General features: G+C 37.4%; 1 protein-coding gene across 1 annotated transcript; it reads left to right on the top strand.

Annotated features, from left to right (window-relative positions):
* Positions 1-6,179: 6,179 nt before the first annotated feature.
* On the top strand, positions 6,180-22,150 carry LOC100891016 (pre-piRNA 3'-exonuclease trimmer). The gene is made up of 21 exons (XM_003726372.3): positions 6,180-6,314; positions 6,950-7,075; positions 7,518-7,554; positions 7,884-7,959; positions 8,491-8,538; positions 8,986-9,074; positions 9,576-9,676; positions 10,616-10,701; positions 11,342-11,412; positions 12,115-12,175; positions 12,576-12,645; positions 13,000-13,085; positions 13,861-13,928; positions 14,310-14,377; positions 14,988-15,041; positions 15,347-15,389; positions 16,354-16,453; positions 18,245-18,334; positions 18,897-18,985; positions 20,484-20,582; positions 21,155-22,150. The coding sequence occupies exons 1-21, from the start codon at positions 6,239-6,241 to the stop codon at positions 21,225-21,227; spliced, it is 1,611 nt and encodes a 536-aa protein (XP_003726420.1). The 5' UTR covers positions 6,180-6,238; the 3' UTR covers positions 21,228-22,150.
* The last annotated feature ends 1,901 nt before the right edge of the window (positions 22,151-24,051 follow it).

Here is a 24,051-nt window from a genome sequence, read left to right on the forward strand (position 1 = left end):
CTCAAACTATTGAAATCTGGAATATAATCAAGCACAAAGTTAAACTGACATTGTGACAACACGTCAACAGTGAACAGGTGAAAAGAGAAGGATAAATTTACCATAATAGGTCTAGACCTAGACATCTATATTTCATTTTATTTCACTTAGTTAGGCAGGGGGTCTAGTATTTGTAATCAACATTGATTCATTAAATTATTTATCATATCAATTTGAAAGTATCAGCAGGTTTTACAAAATATTGCGTGAATTTAGGCTACTGCAGTACAGTGTTGCCCGTCATAAACAGCCAGGAGAGTGCAGTGATGATCCTGCTAGCATGGTTATGTATGCAGAGTTCCGTGGTCCGTACATCTGCATACGGAACAATAAGGTTAAGAACAAATACGATACACTACAGTACAGTCCCGCATGTTGTGATTTGCGTCATGCTTACCAAGTGAAATTCACAGAAATTACGAAAAATTGGTAGATACACATGAATTAAACACATAAAGCTACGATTTACGAAATAAAAAAGTGTACCTACATACCGTAAAACTGTCTGCGTTCGTAAATTTTACCAATATAAAGATGGATCTCTTCAATTAACTGTAATTCATTTGGTAAAATCTCAGGTTCGGCATCGTATCCGACGATCGTACGGTACCCTTTTAGAGCACAAAAATGTACACATCGCATCGCATCATATGCACAATATGCATACACAGCTGCTTCTCGCGCACTCGCGATCTCAGGTAGATAGATATGATGAAAAGGTAAAAATAAGGAAGAGAAGGGATAAAACAGAGGATTTTAAAAAGGCAAGCACAAAAAAAAAAGAGAGAGAGATAAGTGGATAATTCTTTTTTCTATTCCCTTGACACCTTTGTTGTAAAGATTTAAATGGTTCCATCAAGTTAATTGTCAATCCATTATAGGGTCTAGTAGTTGGGGGGGGGGGGCTATATACATCAATTGCATACAGAACTCTTTTTTTTTTGGTAATTATTTAGACTTAGTCTTAAAAAGCTGTAGAAAGGGAAGATTGCCAATGTGATGCGGAAATTCTTCTCATGTAGTGTGGAAGGGCTGTAAACTGAGATAACGATATAGTAGGGATTCCATTGTTCGGTTGGATCCAGTTGGATCTAGGGGGCCCGGGCCCCCTCCCTTGGCCAAAAAACAGGTAGATTTAACCCTTTTTTTAAATAAAAAAAAGAAGACGGGCCCCCTCCCCCTGGCGCAAGGGGGGGGGGGTGTTGATTCGGCGCTAAATCTTTTCTCACAAAATTTGGAGAGAAACAATAGTGCTCCTTATCCCCCCCCCCACCCCCCCCCCCCCCCCCCCCTGCTTATTCGCCAGCTCGCTGACTCACCGCTAAGCAATTTCTCACGAATTGGGACCCCTATTTGGCCCCCTCCCTTACCGCCGGTTGAATCCGCCCCTAGTTCAGCCATAGGGACGACGGTGGTAAGAGTGATGGTGGAGGGGGGGGGGGGGCTCTATACCATATAAATATTCATGGATACTTTCCCTCCTCTTCCTGAATTCGGAAAGTCCCCCCAAAATGGACAAATAGTGATTGAAAAGCTGCCTATATCTCCAAAGATGAGAGTATAGGGGTGGATATTACGATTAGATTTTGGTTTGCCTGTGTGATTAAAGATAAATGCAAAGTTCAAAGCGACCGAGCCAAATAATATATGATATACAAGGACAGTGGTGTCCAGGCGCGCCGGAAGCAGTTTGGGATGGGGGGGGGGGGGGACATTCCAGGGGGCTCACCTTCCAGGGGCAGTGGCATAATGAGCAAAACGTTCGGAAGGGGGGAGGAGAAGAAGATCTGCATCACCATCACTCTTACATGCAGGCCCCGCAGAACGTTTTTAAAAGTGGAGTATTATTATTAACGATCAGGTAGAGCGTAAATTGGAGTGGGGTCCTGGGCATGAGCCCCCGGAAGCTTAGGGTGTTTAGGCTTTAAATTACGGTCATCAGATAAGCATATTAAGATACCTTATTTGTGAAACTGGCAGGTCACTAATTGGCGGGGAGTCCAAGGGGCAGAGCCTTCGGAAGCTCAGGGGTTTTAAGTATTTAATTATGAGCATCCAGAGGCCCGCATTAGGACCCTTGGTGGGGTCCAGGGGGCAGAGCCCCCGGAAGCTCAGGGGTTTTAGGTATTTAATTACGGTCAGATAAGCATCCAGGGACCCGCCTTAGGGCCCTTGGTGGGGTCTAGGGGGCAGAGCCCCCGTAAGCTCTGGCGTTTTAGGCATTTAATTACGGTCAGATGAGCATATTTTGATACCTCATTTGTGACATTGGCAGGTCATTTATTTTCCCTCTCTCTTTCTTTCTTTTTCTCTGTAACATACTTTTTCAAAAAGTGAATGGGTTCGAGCCCCCGAGCCCAGCCGTTCTGCGGGCCCTGACATGAAGGCTTCTAAATAAGCATATTTTTCGCCCGACTGTAAATTTGGGAATTTCTAATTTTCCAACAAACGCATATAAAGGCATGACTTTAAAAAAAAATTACCATAAAAGAAAAAATACCATAAAATCATGTCATTTCAGCAACATTTGTAAATCACTGGTGTCGAATAAGAAATACCCCCCCCCCCCCCCCCATCAAGCAGTACGCGAGCGTTCAGGGGCTCATGTCTTCTCACCCCTATAACTAAAGACACACACGCTTTCCCATCCTCTCACAATATTTCCACGATATGCACGTATTATATTTAATTCCTGTTAATTTCCTTTTCTTTGAATGGAATTTATAAGTGATTTAATTCAGGTTTGTATTATGTTATGTTATTTTGGGTTAAAAATACAAACCATCTTTACCCCCTTTACTGCTTTTTTTTTTGAGGGCGGGGGGGGGGGGGGCTAGTAGATCAGCGACTCAGTGAACAGAACTCTTTTAGGAGTTTGAAAGTTTCGCGTCACCCAAATTCAAACTTCATCAAAGAGGATTTGAATGTGTCCCATCCCATTCCCTCGTATACATAAAATTATCTGCGTAAGGGCACAGTTTCGCGTGAGGGCCCGAACATATTGCGACATATTGTATCTGAATCTCAAATATCGCGATTGAGCCCCCCCAAAAATGCACTTTAATTGCAAAAATGGACTTATCAATATATTTGGTCATCTCGTTGCCAGGAATCATCCCGATTTACCAATTTTGGGAGACGTAAAGCGATCGAAGGAAAATAGTTAGGTACTGTGTTGTAGTAAAAAAAAAAAATCGTTTAATATACAAAATAAAATAAATAGGGTTAGTCGAGCGCCATGCCCGAATCGTGACGATATTCGGGCAGAATATCGTAATATTTACAACAAGCATCATTACAATGGGGATATTTGTGGACCTCCTTGTCTGAAACCAATTACCTCTTTGCTGAAACTATCCCGTTTTTAAACGCTTTACTATCTCTGGAACGCCATTTCTTCATCAAAATACCTAAAGTGATATGATATATAATTATGTGGGCATTTTGCAGTCACTAATTGTTTCCATGAACTTGATGTTATTCCAAAAAAAAATTTGATATAACTAAAGTACTCTCGCGGTACCCCGGTTGAAAAACGCTGTATAGATGGTCAAAATTTGAGGGGTCCTAATGACTAGGCCCTGAGGGGATATGTAGCCCTATACCCCATTTGTGGGGAAAATCTTGCATGTTAAAGTAAAACGGAAACACGTAAATACTCCCTCTTTCTCTGTTCCTGTATTATGTCGTCTTTGTTTCACTCCTATCTCATTTTTTTTTTTATCTGTAAAAGTTTCATCAGTGACGCAGTTCGGATCATCGAAAAGAAATTTTCGATAATCGTTCATGCATCTTTTACAACAAATTTTATTCAAGACTTATTATGTTGTCCCCATGTTACTAATTCAAACATTGTAATCTTTGAAGAGCGTTTTTGAGCAATCTGTCACTTTCCTTTTCCTTCATTTCCCCCCTCGCTCTTACCTCTTTTTTTTTCAATTGGGAGAGTAAGTCCCCCCCCCCCCCCTTGCGCCTCCCCATAATTATATAGCTACTCCACTACACGAGGGCATCGGAAATGCAAAGTTATAATACCACAAAATGGCAAAGATTATCCTTATATAATGTCCTTTGATGGCAAAATTGGCAAGACATTGATCTAATTTTGCCACACTCAACCCAGGTGATGTAAATGGGTACCTGCATGGCAGGAATTAATTCTTTGTGAATGATAGAGCGCCGTAATGGCAGCACAGCTAAAGCTGGGGTAATAATCTCCAAGTTTGGAAGCGCTTGGCGATTCTAATAAGCGCTATTCAAAAACTGAGTATTATTATTATTATTATTATTATTAATACCGGGGTTGTGTTATTGTGTTCCTGGTCCTTGAGAAGTATGTAAATTCTTAATACCTCAACCCCTCAAAATTTTAGTTCGATTATTCGCCACTGTTTTACTGTATATATAGAGAGAGGAGTAGACCGGAGAAATTAGAGAGGGGAAAATCAGAACAGCTTGGAGAAGATTTTTCAAACGGTGTAAGGATTTACAGTTTTACGTTTGATGAAATTCCCTGCATGGGGGATGAATCACACCTATGAAATGACACAAAACTAGGCCTAAATGAATACGGTAATGATGATGATGATGATGTTTGTGATGATGATGATGATGATGATGATGATGATAAAGATGATGATTACGATAAATTGTTTGTATTTTTAATCGATTATGTTTGACAAGGTACAATCTTTTTAGTTGTCCGGGCACCATAGTCCTCTAATCTGCAAGCACCGGGGCAAGCATAAACTTTAAGTTGACACAGTAATCTTATACTGTACCACAACTGAATTCCTGAAACTTGTGCAGAGCCTAAAAGTGTCAGTTTCCGCTTCTTCAAGATTGTGTCACCGAGCTTTATGGAAAGAATTCACTTGATATGATTTACCCCTCCCTCTCCCCCTCCCCTTCTTCTATCCCTAGCTCTGTCTCTGCCTGTCTGTCTTTCTCTCTCTCTCTCTCTCTCTTTATATCTCCTTCTCTCCTGTGGGCAGTCGACGCATACCTAGTGGGGGGGGGGGGGGGTGATAGTCGATGGACGAAATAGAGATAGCGAAAAGGGCCCGTAAGAGCATCATGCGAGGTAATTTTGCCTGTTGTTGAACAATGAACATTGACATCTCGCGTGCTATATACTTTGGGGCCTATATCATTCACTCAATATTTGTCTTACTTTCTTTCAATATGTTCCCCCTCCGCCGTCACTCTCACTTTATTCTGAACGTCACAAGATAAAGATGCTCTTTCAGTTCTGGGCCTGTTTCTAAGATTTGCATTATATAGGTGGGGCCGGGGAGGGGTCCACAAGGCCCTGATAATGATTTTGACATATTCTAGCAAATTTAATCTGAGACAGATCAGTCTTTGCTTCTAATTTCAGGGGAATTACCCCTTGAAAAAGTAGGAAAGGTGCCCCATCCCTCTTTGAATTATCCGTCACCCTACATTTCTCATTTGTTGACAAAGGTCTCTAGCTCTTGTAAAACACACACTCTCTCTCTAGCTATGTAGGCCTTGCTTAGATCAGTTCTATGGTTTATTTGAAGTTTAATGCATATTAAAAAAGTTATCATGCGAGGTAATTTTTATATTTGTTGTTGTTGTTGTTGAACAGTGACATCTCGCGTGCTATATAGCACTTTGGGGCCTATATAACATTCACTCATTCTTTCAATATGTTCCCCCTCGCCGTCACTCTAACTTTATTCTGAACGTCAATACAAGATAATAATGCTCTTTCAGTTCTGGGCCTGTTTCTAAGATTTGCATTATAGGTGGGGCCGGGGAGGGGTCCACAAGGCCCTGATAATGATTTTGACTTATTCTAGCAAATTTAATCTGAGACAGATCAGTCTTTACTTCTTATTTCAATCTAAGTTTTACCGCCCCCCCCCCCCGCGCAAACCAGATTGGTGGCGGGGGGGGGGGGGGTCATTCCTAATCTTTATGCCGTCGATGATTGGTCGAAAGTCAAATTCAGCTGCGAAGTGCTGCTACGGTGCTAGCTAACGCAGCCACGCCGAGCTAGCCTGATGTGTCGCGCGATCGCAGTCTAGGCGCGGGCAGCGCTGGGCCGCCGGGGGCCGGGGGCCTGGCGATGCCTGGTAGTGTCAGCGCAGCTAGTTAGGTACTTCAGCTTCAAATCTGCTGCACGCTGTATGAATCCTGCAATGCACATCAGGCCGTCAACCAGATCAAAATGGAAATAAATCGAAGCAGTCATAGTTCTGAATCTAAGAACATTTTGCAAAGTATTCAAGATAGCTCTTTTATTGGTATGTAAATTTACATGATTCTTGAGTCAAGAGTTAATAAGGAATAGCTCTACTTGTACTTTTGGAATATACTCTTGCAGCCAGTCCCACGTGCTAATTTTAATGTTAGTGGACTGTTACTCTAGATAATCTTTTTGTGGTGATCTAGTAGGTAGGCCTAGTACATGTTGATAACGATGTCGATGATGATGAGGAGGATGATAAAGAATACTGTGGTGATGGTGATGAATCACTGATTGATAATGATTATTGTGATGTTAATAAGGAGGATGAGGATGACATAGCTCTCTGCCTCTGCTAGCCGCTGGGGAGCAGAGTAGCTGGGGAGCGCTTCCACTTTGGGGTGACCTCCATAGCGGGGTTCCCAAACAACAACTTTACAAGTTTATGATGACAATGGTTATAGTCCTATTACTACATAAGATGTCCAAGATGAAATATACTGGACCATCATTAGATCTACTCAATAGAGTTCTAATTACTTAAACAAGAAGAGATTTATATTTTCATTTTTAAAAACAATCTTCAAATCGGCCACCAAAAAAAATATAAATTAAACAACCATTAACCTTGTTCTCTTGTTACATCATTTTGCTGTTTTGACATCAAATGACATCCTCTCTCCATTCTTACAGCAATCGATACAGAATTCACCGGCCTTCATGCAACGCAGAGTGACATCAACAGTCTGTTCGACACCCCAGCTCAACGCTATGAGAAGCTACGGAGGATGGCCATGCAGTATACCATCTGCCAGCTAGGTGAGGTACAAACTAGGAGGAGGGGGGGGGGGGCAGAATAGAAGGAGAGAACGAGTGAGAGAAAGAGAGAGAGAGAGAGAGACAGACAGACAGACAGACAGACAGGAAAAGACAAACAGAGAGAGAGATTTGAGTTGTGTTTTCCAGTACTAGTTTATTCTCATTTTTGCTGGTCCAAACAAACTTTTTACATCATAGTTCACCATTTCAAAATTTGTGTTGTTGATTGGTGCTAGGTTCTCTATTTAAAAAAAAGAAAACAAATCTGACTCAAACTTAAGATTAGCTTTATTGGATTAATAAAAAAAAAGGAAGACAATTTCATCTAACATTTCGCTTCCTAAAAACCATGGACCCTATAAAAACTATTGGTAGGTGATGAGACCCTTCTATATGACAGTGTTCTTTTTCCCCCTCTCACTATATTTTGTTTTTTTAACAGGAGTATCTGCATTTGTCAAGGTACCCAATACGAACACGTGAGTATTAATTCATGTCTTATTATTATTTGTTGTCTTGAAAAAACTAAGGTATGATTTTCAAAATCAAGTGAAATAAGGCATACGGTAGTACAAACCTGGGGGGGGGGGGGGGTAAAGAAAAGTTTAGATTTTTTTCTCAAAGTTTGTCTTCGGCTGATTAATAAACGGTAGTCATAAGTTTTGATGTTGATGAAAACAACCTCTTACAGTAAAAAAAAAAAAAAAAAAAAAGACCACATTGTTGATTAAATCATATCAGCCATCGCATAAGTAGAATATTGGTTTTCCCTGTTGTTTACATTGTTATTTCTGTTGTTTACTTTCAGTTATGAGGCACACACGTACAACTTTCATCTCTTTCCAAGAAGTATATCCTCTTTGGATGCAAGGTTCACATGCCAGGTATTAAAACATGGTCATCAAAATTATAAAAACATGCATTGAATCTTTTTTTTAACCAGTTGTAGATGTGTAGTTAAAGACACTAGTTATATTATCATTATGTCAATGTTACAGATCATAAAACCTTCATTGTGAAGATAAGCAAAGAAGCTGAAACCTAGTTGTAGATGTGTAGTTAAAGAAACTAATTACATCAACATTATGTTAATGTACGAGATCATAAAACCTTCATTGTGAAGATAAGCCAAGAAGCTGAAACCTAGTTGTAGATGTGTAGTTAAAGAAACTAATTACATCAACATTATGTTAATGTACGAGATCATAAAACCTTCATTGTGAAGATAAGCCAAGAAGCTGAAACCTAGTTGTAGATGTGTAGTTAAAGAAACTAATTACATCAACATTATGTTAATGTACGAGATCATAAAACCTTCATTGTGAAGATAAGCCAAGAAGCTGAAACCTATCAAAAACCAGCATGACACCTCATTCTTCATTTTCTCATTATTATATGATTTTTCTGCTTTGCAGGCATCCAGTATTGAGTTCCTTTGCAAACACAACTTTAACTTTAACAAGGTGAGATAAAATTATCTTTTAATATCAGATGGACTGGTCGATATCCAAACAGTCTTTCAGATTGCATTGTAGAATGTGTAGTATCTTGTTCTGATTAAATGTTTGATTTATTTCATTGTTTTGTCTGTGATATGTCAGGAGTGCTACAACCCTAGCTTCCATTGAAGTCTAGACTAAACCATCTAGTGAATTTTAAATATTCCAAATAGCATGATGACAATTCCAGAGCAAAGGAGAACTCAAAGCAAAACCACCATAGTACATTTGCTAGCTCTTAAGATTCTGGAAGGTAGTCCTCGATTTCTGCAAGCCTACTGGCCTACTGGTCATTTACAAGGCCTATATGGTGGCGTAGTCTAGTGGATACATCACTGAACGTAAGATCAAATAATGTGTGCTTTAAGTGTAAGCTGCAAAACTAGTATCCTTATACAATCATTTTGTCAGCTTTTCTATGAAGGAGTGAGCTACCTAACTAGAGACGAGGAAGAAGAATTGAGAAGCCAGGCACAAACAAAGCCAGTTCAACTTGCCAGGTAAAGAGGTTTCTGTTTGTAACTTATTCTTGAAAGGAAGATACATATAAGGGCTTAGGATACATTTTCTTCTTTAATTTAGCAAGACTGGGTTTGTTGTGGTATTGCTAGACATTTTGTAGTACAAAGTAGTTGCTTAAAGCCTGTCTGCACTAGTTTGGCCAGGAGGGATTAGACCTCTCTGCATGGTCACTCACAGGTGGTTATCTCATCAAATCAGCTCTCAATTAATATAAGAAAAAGGGGGATCATGGGGGACCAACATGTACCGCTTAGGCATTGTTTGCTATATATAGAGGGCATAAGTAGCTACAAGTAGTGCAGTCCCGCTTAAAAGAAATATTTGTGGACAAATACTTTGCTAATTTGTATTGGAGAATTGGATTTTTAAAACTTTTCCTCTAGGGGACATAAATACATATTCATGATTATAAATGTTATTATTGTAATGCAAAGTTAGATTAAAATGAAAGCCACTTTCCAATAATTCAATACCTACAGGTATATGGATGAGGATTTGCAGAAAGAGGCAATATCAACCATTTCTGAATGGCTGTCGGAAGCACACGCAGGAGATGAGCTTACGGTTGGACAATACGAAGGTTAGAACAAATGTCCAATACATCATATACACCCATTATGCGGGAAGTGATGTATATTAATAGCTACCACCCATTCCTATTTTGGAGGAATGACTCTTATTTTTGGCTTTCAGAGATTTCTAATTTTTTCTGTTGAGTATTGGCAGGAACACACATGTATGCATTTTCATGCATTCTACAAGATTTTTCACAAGCTACCTATCCAGTAAAGACTCGAGTACAAGATACTCTCCATGGTCTCTTAAAGCCCCTCTGCACTAGATTGGCCAGGAGGGATTATACCTCCCTGCATGGTCACTGACAGGTGGTTATCTCATCAAATCAACTCTCAATTAACATAAGAAAAAAAGGGACCATGGGGATCAATGATCGCCGATTAGGCATTGTTTGCTATTTAGAGGGCGCAAGTAGCTATTAGTAGTGCAGAGGGGCTTAAACTCCAGACCATTCAGGCACCCATTCAGCTACTTTTCCAATATAATGGAGACTTGGAGAGGGGGAAATGTACAAGGCTGATGAGGCCTTTGATCTGAGAATGTTCACCAGTTTTAAAAAGTTTGGAGTAAGAGATTGTGGGATGGCAGATCTTTGCAGCTGTTGTGTGTGTCTCTCTGATGCCCTTTCTGCTTTAATATGTTAAATCAAGTGCATCAATCTCAATCTTCACAAAGAACATTAAAACTTTTCTAAAAAAAAGAAGAAAAAACAAACTACAATTGATGATTGCTATAATCATACAAATTATTATTCATATATGTAATTTATTGATTTTTTTTAGTCAGCCTTGGGTGGATATGTGCGTTTAACAAATCTAAATTTACAATTTTTATCAAAATTATTACTATGGCATCATAGTAGCACTATCTTATTCAGAATGACCCACAAATTCCTTGCACATATTTTTTTCTTTCTTTCTTTCATTTTTATTGAAAACTCAAGAACTGGATGGTCTTCTGTTGCAGCTTGTTATTCAAGACTCCTTTCCCCTTCTCAACACTTGCTTTGATGCTACCACCACACGGCAAGTAAGTTTCCTAAGCTGGTCGAGTTTACAGTTCACCATGCGTAGTCGTGAGGACTGTTAGAATGTAACGAGAATACATCAGTAAGGAGTGTGAAAGAGAGAGAAAGGGGAGAGAGAGAGAGAGAGAGAGAGGGGGGGTGGGGTATTTTTGTCTTGTTTCATCCTGAGAAAGACTACTTTAAATTTGGTTTAGATATATAGAGAGAGAGAGAGAGAGAAAGTGAGAGAATGTTCTTTCTTGAATAGAAAAAGGACTTGTACACTTGGTTGAGGTAGAGAGAGAGAGAGAGAGACCAACAAAAGTGAAAGAACATTCTTTCAGCAAGGCTGGAAGATGAAGGAAATCTTGACATTTTAAACAGGAAGAAAAAGTCGCAATGTGGACATGGATTTACTACAGTTTTCAAGTATTTTTTGACATACCTGAATGAAAGTTTAATAGCTATTGAACATAAAATCAATGTGTTGAAACTCTCCATTTCCTAATCTCTATTAATCTCATGTTCTACCTCTTTGTTTTAAAATGGTGATTTTCTATGCTTACATATTTTGCTTCATGAATGAGCCTCTTTGTGCCACTTTGTTGAGCTAAGCTACTTTAATTGTTGAACTCTTTCCTACCTGCTACTTCTTTTTATTAGATGAAGGTCAGAGTAATGGCAACTGAAAACAAGGAAGGATTAGAAGAGGATCAAGTCAAATTAGGACACAGGTAAAAAACAAGAATTTGAACTAAAGGCATGAGTCTAGTAAATGTCTCATTTATGGTTATTACATTTCATTACTGAATAACAAGGTGTAATAGAAATTCCACTTACAGCAAACATAATAATTTCCAAAGACATTTGGAAGAGCATAGGGACTCTAATGTGATATGTGCTATACAAAAACTGAGTATTAGTATTACAATACCAAAAGGAATATCAGCATTACTATACAAGCACAAAGTATTTGTATTTCTCTAAGTGAACAAAGTATCAGTATTATTTAAAGCAGTGCTTCTCAACATGTCTGATCTTACATGACAGAGCTGGAATTCAGCTATAAACTGTTGCATTTCTTTAAAAAAAAATCACAAAGATTTATATCACACAAAATCGGGGGTAAGTAGTGTAGTAGTAGCATTACAACTGACAGTGGCAAAACACATATTATTACTACAGAGTTTATTCTCTATTTTCTTGTGTCATGTGTTATTGTAATTTTTTGGTTGCCTATAATGTTTTTGTAAGATGGGCCTCTTTAAACATTTCTGACATCCAAAATGGGCCTTGAGTTAATTAAGGTTGAGAAGAGCTGACTTAAAGATTACCTTTAGTTCTGCTAATGAGGCTGTCTTTTGAGAGAAACTGTCCTAACACAATTAATCTTTTAGTCAATACTATTCCTCATTTTACTGGTGTTTTGGTTTCAGAGTTGTTGATAAATTGCTGGGTTTCACAGCAGTCTTCCGTGCCCTGGTGGAAAGTAAAAAGGTACGTTTGACGATCGATTCTAGTGCCGCCTCTCAGCAATCACTACTTCCCCTTTCTTTGAAAATATAGTTTCTATTCCTTTCAACATCATATTAAAATTTTCTAAGGGTTAATCTAAGTAAAACATTAACCATTTGTTTATGTCAAGAATACTATCATGCATTGTATGCAAAGAAGAAGTAATATGTAAAATATGAATAGTGTTTTCTTCATGAAGTCCTTTACCGGTACTTTTATATCCATATTCTTAATTGCTATTGAACCATAGTGTGAAGTTATTCTTATCGAGTAGTTTACATGAATAGTTTTCAATTGATATATCATTAGACCTGATTGCTCCCCCAAAACAGCATAACAAATAATTTTGACTTTTCTGAAATCCTATCTATGCATTTTTCAGCCCATTATAGGTCATAATCTTCTCACAGATCTGATGCTGTTTTTCCAGAAGTTTCACAATCCTTTACCACGTAAGAACACGTTTAAAAACATATTTTTCTATTCTTGTTTGGTGTTCTACAATACCATTATATCTTACAGTGTTTTGGCATGTTTTAAAAGTACAACATAATTTCAAATCCTCTTTTCACACTTGAGGTTTTAAGATGCATTGATATTCCTGTCTGATGTACTAAATAATATGAGATTCCACTGAATGTGTTTTCCATGACATTAATAGTACAACATAACAGTCCTCTCCACACTTCTTGAGTTTGTCGATGATTGGTTTCCTTACATATTTCAATAGTGTCCTGTTATTATCTATACAATCCTTCATGAATGGGACTACACAGCAAATCTACCATCGCTTTCCTTCATTCCAGGCAGTTATTCAACCTTCAAGGTCCAACTCAATGAGCTATTTCCAAAGATATATGACACAAAGTACCTGTCATTTGAAATGAGGAGGGTAAAGTACCAGTCTTTTTAATCTTTTATATCAATATCTGTGTATTGCTCTCAATGAATGCTGACATTTTCCTACCTACATTCCATTATTTTAACATTAAATGTTATTCATAAATTTATGTATCAGACTCAACAGTTTCTTTGACTTGGTGTACATTATTTCTACCATCGTATGATCGTATCCATCTGTTTGTGTTTTTGTTTATATATGAAATCCAACCCCAAGTTTTGGTTGAAATAAAGAAATAATACCGGTAGTAATTTTATTGCTTGATTACCTTTGTGATATTACATTCTGCATCCATCAAGAAATATTGATCATTTAATACCGAGGTTAAAGTGTACCTCTCACCTAATTAAAATCATATATGTGCAGCTAGAATCTACTATAAAATCAAGCTCACAAAATTTTACTCTGTATTCTATGGGCTAATGGATAAAGGAGTATGAAGAAAATAAAGAACGGCATATAACCGCACGCGTAACGTAAGTAAGGCCTGGGTTCCATGCGGGCCCTAGTTTAGGCGAGCACATACGGGTGCATCAAGTCGTCTACTCATAAGTTGCTTTTATTTCAATTGAGAGTATTTTTAACTTGTAATATCTCTCAGCAAAAGTAATATATAATCTCAGAATTTAAATATATTATAACAAAATGAAACTACTAACACACACAACAAAATATATGTTGGTGAATGGTGCACTTTAAAGTCTTATTACTTGTGAGGTGAGCTATGCCTGAAAATTTATCAATCAATATTTGTCTTTTCTTGCAGAATCTAATTGATGCTGGCCTACCGGTCCAAAACACAAGCCTAGGTTCCCTGCTAGACAACCTCTCAACGTAAGTTCTGAATTAGCTTCAGGTATGCATCCCAATTAGGATAAAGGCTGAGTTATTCCTGAATCTTGATACATGTATCTTTGAAAAACGAAACATTAAAACATGTTCATTATAAAGTTTGTATTTGTTTGTGTTTGTTTTGTGTGTTTTTTTCTTCCAAGGTCAAATGTGTGAACATGTTTTTTTGTCTCATTCATCAAATTTTGTTTCAAGTGCAACCAAACTTGGGCCAGGGATGCACTTCAGTAAAAGTCATGTAATTTAGTCACAGGTGGGTGAGACACAATGTGGCTACTGCCTTGTGCAAGGGAAGAAATGTCCCTCATTATCATTGTTACATTAGATAATACTGGAATTATTTTCATGTTTATTTGGAAACAGAAAGGAAGGAATCCTGATTGTGCTTCACTCTCCTCACATCGTCCATGGGTCAGGGTTTGACAAATATGGTAAGAATTAAACAGTATGCTTCATTTTTCATTCCCTGGCAGGCGTACAAATATTAATTTTGTCTATAGGGTAGTATCAAAGTGAAATGCTAGGTTTCTAGACTTGCAGTGAATCACTGCAGAGTGTCTCACTGATAATGCAGAGTTGAAGATGTAGCAGTGAAAAATTTGATGAAATTTAGTCATTAAATTGACTGAGCACATTACTTAATCTTGTTATGTCATTCTTCAACCATACTCATGCATGATGGTTTTCAATTTTGAATATTTTGCAATAATCACTCTTAAAACATATGGGCATGTATTCTTACATCCTCTTTAACTGCCACTCTACCATCTATATGTAAAATGTACTGTTTTGATGAGGTAATTGTCCTCATTGTTTTGATTTTAATTGCCAATTAAATCATACAAATTCTTCTGTTATTTGATTTAGTACAGTAGCAAGTACAGTAAATTATTAATTCTACAGTTTAAGTACAAAATATACACTTGTATGTCGGTCAATACAAAGTGCTACCAACCAGATTGTAATTTGTTGTTTAATTGATGTGACACCCCCCTTTAAAAATAAGTTTGTCTGGATTTTCTTCTTTTTGTAAAATTTCAGTGAATGGTGGGACCCTACACGAAGCAGGCTATGATGCGTATGCAGCTGGATATGGTAAGAATACCTTTTGTTTTTCCGTAAACGTAAAATTATCTCCCTCTCTGTAATTTTGTTGCCCCCCCATCCTCTTCCTCTGCATTGTTTTACCTTTTTCTTTGGGACATTGTATTTCTTTGCTGTTATGTAACTTTATAACTTCTCCTTTTTCTTGTTTTTATGTTTCAAAATTTTGCAGAAGAACTTGGTGCTTTTCCATTATGTAGCATTTGTCTGAGCTGAACAAACTGCTATGCCTGTACGTATCGAGTACACTGTACATTTAAGATATTAATACATTGTGTTTATTATTTTAATTTCAGTTTTCCTGAGGCTAGCACATTACATCACAGCCAAGGATATCAAGTAAGCAATTTTTTAATTTTAAATTGTGTTGTTCATGTTTGATAATTTCAAGTATTTTTGGCTATATATCTTTTGTCTTTTGTTCTGCTGTATTGTAAGCACTTACTGATAGCGCCTTGAGCACCATTTGAGTGGATATGTTGTACATTTTAAATGTCTGAATTATTATTATTCAAATTGAAATAGTCACTTTCTGTGTATTATAAGATACAGAAATGTGCAGCATATTACATTTCGGTTGTAAAAATAATACATATCTGCTGCGGTTTACATTGTTAAATGTAATCAGCCTTAAAAGTTGTTGAAGTGCAAGTCCAATAGAGATTTGAAATATGGATAACAAACAGAAGTCCTTCCTTGTTCAACACATTTCTGAAAGCTTCACAAACAAACACCATAATATTATTGGAAATAGTGATAGTGATGGCTTCTAAGTTCTTACATAGCCTTCAAGTCTGTCATGCCTTGACGTCATAGCCGAGCAGCCAAATAAGTAGCACTCTAGCATGTTGGGTATCCATTTACACCTGGGTGGAGAGTGGCAAAAGTGGATTAACGTCTTGCCAGAGGACATTCGAGCTAGGCTGGGATTGGAACCCTCAATACTTTTATTGAAAGTCAAGTGACTGAACCACTGTACTATGACACCTCCACATATTAAGCCTTATATTAATTACTTTTTAATGAATTTTAGATGTAACAATTAATTCTTTTGGTGTCTCTGTCCTTGACCTATATAAAAAAATCCCTATCTCTCTCTCTCTTACTAATGTCCTTTGGCAAGACGTTAATCTACATTTGCCACTCTCAAACCAGGTGTAAATGGGTACCTGATATGCTTGACTCTAGTTACTTTGGCAGCTCAGCTGTAACCAGGGTAATATGTGTAAAGCATCAGAGCCTGGGGGATACCGCCGCTATATAAATATCCATATTATTCTTATTATTATTACTTTCTATCTAGTGTCATGGCAAGTCGACCCCTTGACTTCAGAGAATACATGTGGAAGCTCAAAGACTATGTAAACAAAATCAACATCATTCGGGCAGCTGTCAATCATGTGGTGAGTATATACGTCTGAGGATGCGTTCAAGCGACACTTTTTTAACCCTAGAAATGCGGTTCTCAATTTTCCGTCATTCGTAAAAATAAACATGTTTTAAAATGCAAAAAAAAATGAAACGCTGAAAAAGATGCGTTTTGTAACGTGATTCTGCTCAAAATCACTTGAACGCAACAGAGATCTCAATCATGATTCTAGGATGTCATTATCGTGGCCCTCCACCGGTTCGGCTGACAGTCGACCGTAAACAAATTCAGAAAGTGCGCGCCGAAGATGACCTATACTTCCTGGGTCAAACTGCGCAGTGTGATGCGCAGTGGCTGGGCTTGAAATGAGCGAGAATCAGCGTTCATGGAAAATCGCTTGAACGATCTCCCGCAGTAACCGTGTTTTGTAACGGCGTTTTGATTTGTGATTCATGTTTGTGATTCTAGCTTCAAGAAATTGCTTGAACGCACCCTATATCATGCATAGATGATTACGATGATTAAAAAATGATCAAAATAAGCAAAGAAGGGGTTGCTCATTAATTAGCTATTTATAGTATTGTCAGTGATGTGAATTTGTATGGCTGCACTACCTAACGTGGTGCTGGAGGCAGTATGTTTTGGGTAGTCTCTCCATCTGTCATTGATCAATAAAAATGTGGGCAGAGGCATGGTGGAGATGCAGTTGCATTCCTCTCGTATTTATTTATTTATTTCTGATATTTAGACAGGGTGACTCATTATCACCAATAATGGTCGTCTTCCATGAGGCCCTGTTGTACAAAAATGATAATAATAACAAAATCATGAACATTAGCTCATAACAGCAAAAAAGAATAAGTATTTTTTTGCTTGGCTGCAAAATGCATGCATTTTCCCTAGTAATCTACAATCTGTAAAATCTACTGACCTCTATAAGTTATCCACTGAAGTCACTCCCTTTCACCCTCCTTTACTATTCAATTTTATGATCTTTAAAGGTAATACAAAGTTTTGGTAAATTTTGAAAATTGGGTGGATAGTGATTCTTTACAATTTCGATATAATTGGATGCCCCTGTGGATGTATAATAAGCACTAGAAAATTTAGCCCCTAAAACATTTCTGCTTTCGAGAAAAATTGGATATACAAATTTACCGGTGCTCCCGGTAAATTTTGATACATTTCAAATAGCGCCTACGGCCGTACAACGATAGCTGCATCCATGAAAATCTCAGTATATGTAGTTGTGATATATAATTTCCGAACGGAAATAGGTAATTGGTCGAATTTAGTCGATAAGCATTGTTTTATAGCTTAATTATTATCTTGACCTTGAGAGGGAGCTATACAACATAAAGAGTTTATTATTTACAATTTCATAACTTTAGACTCGATTTCAACCGCAACAACGATTACTGAATATTGTAGGACCGCATATGCTTCCAATATGTTCATTTGAACCAAATTCATGTCCCCATACCAAAACTTTGTATTACCTTTAAGGCATAAAAATAGTACTTCATGATGATCAAGATGATACTTTATAAATATTTATACAAAATTCTGAGTGATCACCTCCAATAAAAATATAAACTATATTATTGTGTATACAAAAGCAAATTTGACTAGAGATGTTCTCCATGCAAAAGTCAAGGTAATTGGAAGTTGAGCTGTCTGAAGAGATATGATAAAAATGCGAACCCCCAAATGAAAACAAATATATCCTCCAGTCTGTCAAAGGCAGGTAATATTTATATCAATGTTTTCATCGGCAAGTTTTCAATGATGTTTTATTTCATTTTATTTATTTTTTTGAACCAAGAATCTGACCGGGACAGACCCACAGAGCAGGAGACCAGAATGGTTACATGTGACCTCAAAGAAGCTGAGCCAGTCATTGGATGGGGTCAAGGTTAGTGATGAACGTCTGGTTTACCTTCTATAAACCGATCAGCAAATCTTTTTAAACTATATTAGGAAAGTCATTGGGAAATTGAAGATGTGATGATTACTGTAATATCTCAAACTTTCATTTTCATGAATTTGGATGAGTTTCATGCATAATCCAGATTTTAAAAGTTCATGCCATGGAATATTGAATTTGTTTTTCAGCACTAAATTTGCGTTTATGGTGGAAAATATTGTGCCATAAAATGGTTAATGTTCAAAATTCTTGACAGTTTCATGTGGCAAATGTTTCCATGGTCAATATATCAGGATTTTGCCTCCTTTTTACTTTCTTCTCTATGTCCGTTTGACCGACGCATATCATAAAGTTTTACTAGGAGTGATTATACACTTCACTTTTGTTGTACCTGTTGGTTATTTTGCTGCAGATTACACCCTTCAATACTTTGGACTTGTGTTAGTTGAGGTGTAGAATTGAACCGTATCAATATTCCTTGCATTTTAGGAAATTCTCATGACTGTATTTCTTGTTCACATTTTGTGTTACCAATTCTTTTATTTTACAGCTTGCTCAGGTGTTTGGTGCTTACAGCTCTGTTGATGTACAGGTCATTGACAGAAGACACGCTCTGCTGGCAGTAGCACATTTTGGAGGGTGGGTACATATATTTCTTTCTCTCTCTCTCTCTGATAGGATCAATCATATAAGGAGTCTTACACAATAGGCCTGTTTTCATCAGCTCGAGTTGACAAATTACCCGCTATTTTAACTATCCCGATCGCAAATTAACCAGTTAATTTGCGTCTTCATCAGCCTGCAGTTGCAATTATCAGGATATTTGGTCAAGAAAATATCCTGAGAAATCTTGGTCTTGTTTCCAAATATCCCGCTATTTGGGAAATAGCAGGCTAATTTGCGCCTGTCCGGGCTAGTTTGTGCCTGTCTGAGCTAGGTTGTGATGAGCATATCGGTCTGGTTAAGACGCAATTTTGAGCTTCGGGATAATATCCCGAGTCTGAAAATAGCAGGTTATTTGGCAAACTCGAGCTGATGAAGACAGGCGTATGATCTGAGCCAAAAGGCAGTCTCCAGTGATGATTTCAATATGTCGTTGTATAAGATCAGACGATTATATTACAATGATTATTATAACGTGAAGAGAGCAGTTGATAAAAGATATCAAAGAGTATGGCTTGATGACTGTTGCGTCATCACTGAGACATCAAAACATGTACATCTCAATGATACTTATTGTGCCATGTGAGACATCAAAACGTATATCTAAAAAAAAGTATTACCTTGTCTCTAAAACATCAAAGTATATATCTCAAAGAAATTGCAATATAATATCTCAGTGATTGTCAGTATGTCATATCGGACATACATGCATAGAGGAATGAATTGACACATTTCTATGATTGTTGTATACAGAGGGGCCATATTATAGCAAGAATATCATGAGAGCTTTCAGGGACAGTTTCTGTTCTTGTTACTTTATGATATTAAAGTCAGAAGGGGAAAAAAACATTTAAAAAAATAAAAAATAAAAGTCAGAGCCTACCGTATATCTCACTTTGCCAAATAAGAAATTTAATCGGTATACTGAGAACCGTGCTTTGATATATTTCTCTGATTTTCCTACACAGAAACAAAGATATCATGAGAGCTTTCAGGAAAATTGATACTCGTTCTGTTCTGGTTACTAAGTCTTATAAGACATCAGTGCCTATATCTCACTCTGTCACATAAGAAATCTAATCAGTATACTGAGAATAGTGAATGAATATATTTCTCTGACTTTCCTTTACAAAAGCAAGGGTATCATGAGAGCTTTCAAGGAAAAAAATAATACTTATTCTGTTCTTGTTACTATATCTTATAAGGCATCAGAGCCTTTATATCTCACTTTGTCATATAAGAAATCTAATCAGTATAGTGAGAATAGTGAATTGATGTATTTCTATGATTTTCCTACACAGAAGCAAATATACGATAATGAGAGCTTTCAGGGAAAGTGATACTCATTCTCTTCTTGTTACTTTATCCTATAAGATATCAGAGCCTATATCTCACTTTGTCATATGAGAAATCTAATCAGTATACCGGTACTGAGATTACTCAATTGATATATTTCTATGCTTTTCTTTAACAGAAGCAAAGATATCATGCGAGCTTTCAAAGAACACGACAAACTCTCTGTGGTCAAGTATAGCCCCTTACACCACAGCAAACGTGTTAGAATAGGACTTTGGTGAGTTGATCATTAGTGCAGTCTCTATTTCATAGTTTTTAATATGTGATGTTCTGCTTAAAGAAACAAAAAAATGATTGGCTAGATGTTTGAGCAAACTCCAACAAGTAACTAGAAATATGATTACTTTTGAAAGGGATCAAATGATGAATTTAGATTTTGTGTAGAACTGTGTCATGTAAATATCATGTTAAACTCTTCTTGCTCAATGTCATCATATAGAGATATTAACCTTATTTTTAAAAACGTATTGATATAGTAACTTTCAGTATGTTTTTTTTTTATTCATGGTTTAGCTTTATTGTAAGTGGAAAATTATATACAATTACAACTTTCTACTTTCCATATATATATTGTCCATTACATATATTTTTATTCAATTGCTATGGGCAGGTTTTGAAACATTGTATATTTAATTTACTTTCCAAGTAGAAACAGCATGTTTTGATATTTCTAGTTTCTTTCATTTAATTCATCTTTGCCAAATGGCAGTTACGTATATTTTTGTAATTGGAGTATTCACAACATTGGCTGCCAAGTTCATAGTGTTTATTCTCCTGTCTTCTGTGCAGGAGTGCATTGCTTGTCTCTGGGGCTGTGTGTGTCTGGGCTTTCTTCGGCAACCAACCCAAACCAGCCAGATGATTCCATTCCTCACCTGACAGCCATCAGGTGACCAAGTCATGTGACCACCGCTGAATCACACAATGATGTTGGATTATGACGGATTTCCCAACTTCACTCCTGGACCCAACACTTCACCCGACTCTAATAAACGCTGAGCCTATTATTGAACCTAAAAACACAATTGCAACCCAAACTCTAACTCTAACCATATAGCAGTGATGAAATAGTGCCTGAAGCAAATGTCAGATCACCAGACTGAGAGATGAGGGTTCATATCAAACTTGATATTAAAGGGGGTGTAGCATGGTTAACGCCATCTACGACTTCTTTTGGACAACTGCACGTAAACGAATAGACTTGATTTGCAGTCAGCGCACCCTAGCATTCGCAAAACAGACCGAAGTTCTCCTCTCGCTTCGGTTTCATGTATGTTGCATGCACGTTAATACTGTGATCACGTCGTCCGTAGTCATATTATACCCGATTGGCCCCGAGTCAGGCCACGTGAAAGACACGTAGTCTCGTCATGCTACACCCACTTTAAGCTGATGTATCCAAAATAGTCCTGAGAGTTAAACTTCTTTAGACAGCTATTATACAGATGAAAATTCAGTTGACTAAATATCCTCTGAAAAAAGGTACTGTAAATTGAATTTCTCATGGAATTATGTCTACCCTCCAATATGAAATTGTCTACCAGCTGAGCTAACCGTCCAATGTGCTATGTAAGTTATTTCTGAAAAAAATAGATTTTTTGGTCTGTTTGCATTCAGAAGTGTGTTAATCCTGTGTAAGTTAATGCCCTTCTGGCTCCAAACAGACTTTTTTTTTAATATATATGGGGATATTGTTTATCTATTCAAAATGTCATGCTTTCAAAACTGTGCATCTGTGATATAATGAAAACAACACCTTTTATTAGGGAATACATCAGTATATCTGGGGGGGGGGGGGGGGTGTTTCACAAAGACTAAGATCAACTTAAGTTGGACTTGTACTATGGCAGGGCCTTCATGCCACTAGTATCTCTAACCATTCCTGGCATTGGTTTCTCAAGGGACGTATAAATCGTGGTCACGAATGTACAGAATTTTACCTTTTTTGATAATTCATTATTGAAGGAAAATATATTATCTAAAGATCATAATTAAGAGAGCAAACATTGGCATGATTGGCCTGCCATAGTTCAAGTCCAAATTAAGTTGATCTTAGTCTTTGTGAATCACACCCCCAGGTGATACATGTCTTGAAATAGATAAATTTTTAGGTCAAGGAGTTTAGATCTTGCCATCTCACTATTTTTAGGTGACCATTTCTTTTTAGTATTAAATGATCACCTGACATTTTCCAGTCATGTGACCAACATGTGCAATGATACATGTCTAAATGAGTATTTCTTGTTGTGTGTGGAAATGAAAATTTTGAATGAAATAAATTTTCTTGTTGTACATGGTACAAATGGTTTTGTCTAGTGTTTGTCTTATATATGTGACTTGTTCTAGCATTAATGTCCATGGCACGGTCAGCTCTCTGTCTTTGCCTATAAGCTGACTCAGCGGACCTCAGTTCGAGACCAAGTCACGTCTTACGGATGGTCGATCTTCAGACATAAATTATCATATGTGATTAATACACGTCTGTAAAATCCCTTTTTACACTAATAATGGAGTGCCAGGAGCGGCACCATCGCAGCCATGAGCGCCTTAAATCCCCACTGCACTATTTATAGCTACTTGCACCCTCTATATAGCAAACAATACCTAATCGGTGACCACCGGTCCCCCATGATCCCCATTTTCTTATGTTAATGGAGAGCTGATTTGATGAGATAACCACCTATCGGTGACCATGCAGGGAGGTCTAATCCCTCCTGGCCAAACTAGTGCAGTGGGAATTTAAAAGACTCCACTGTTATCATCATTTTGACCATTATTGTTAAGATTATTATTATTATCATTATTACTATGTAATCTAAAGTAGGTCATCTATTAGTCTCTAACCGCCCATGGTCGCTCCAAACCATCACATATTAGTGCCCCCCCCCTAAAAAAAAAAAGCACCTGCTGACGCCCTAGACTCTCACTTTGTTTATCTTTTCTGTTTGATTAGAACGCCTCCAACCACCACCCCCCCCCCCCTCCCTCACCTTGGAAAAATGATAAAAATACCTCCCCCATATCTATAACCAATTTCAATCAACATAATGAAATATCCACCACACTTGGTGATCGTACCCGCAAAGCAATTAGGGCTTCACCGGTAATGAAAATGATGTTTTTCGTCATTGAGGCATACAAAGGCCTATAAATATTTGATAGATTAATTTTGAAAAAAGGCCATGCATCCGATATCACTTCATGATAGTCGTACAATAATGAAATGACTATGTTTAATTCAATTTTTTTCTCTATGCACAAAGTTAGCTTTCAACAGATTATAAGCTTTCAAATTTAATTGATTGGATTTTTCAGGAAATTAAAGGAATATATATGTACATGATATGTACTTTTAATTGGTATTAAATTCTCTGTATCCCTCGTCCTTCATTTTTCTTTTTCATCTCTCTCTCTCTCTCCCTGTCTCATTGTGTGTAATTTCATCGACTCTTTCTGTATCTGCCCATCTGCCCCCTCCTCTCTTTCTCTCTCTCTCTCTCTCTCGCTCTCTCTCTCTCTCTCTCTCTGACACTCTTTCTTTATCTCACTCTCTTATATTTGTGTTTTGCGCCCTCGTTTCAACGTTGATGTCAAAATGTATTGTTGCATATTGACATGAACAAATTTCATATAATATAAGCTGTCATCTGCAAGAGCAAAAACTAATTTAACAAATTGCAGCATAC

The sequence above is a fragment of the Strongylocentrotus purpuratus genome, unplaced genomic scaffold (assembly GCF_000002235.5).
Source record: "Strongylocentrotus purpuratus isolate Spur 01 unplaced genomic scaffold, Spur_5.0 spur5_scaffold_2, whole genome shotgun sequence".
Classification (NCBI taxonomy): domain Eukaryota; kingdom Metazoa; phylum Echinodermata; class Echinoidea; order Camarodonta; family Strongylocentrotidae; genus Strongylocentrotus; species Strongylocentrotus purpuratus.

Coding starts and splice junctions, on each gene's coding strand:
- LOC100891016 (XM_003726372.3), top strand. CDS start 6,239: ATGGAAATAAATCGAAGCAGTCATAGTTCTGAATCTAAGAACATTTTG. Junction 10,702..11,341: donor ATGCTACCACCACACGGCAA/GTAAGTTTCCTA, acceptor TCTTTTTATTAG/ATGAAGGTCAGAGTAATGGC. Junction 13,929..14,309: donor CTGCTAGACAACCTCTCAAC/GTAAGTTCTGAA, acceptor ATTTGGAAACAG/AAAGGAAGGAATCCTGATTG.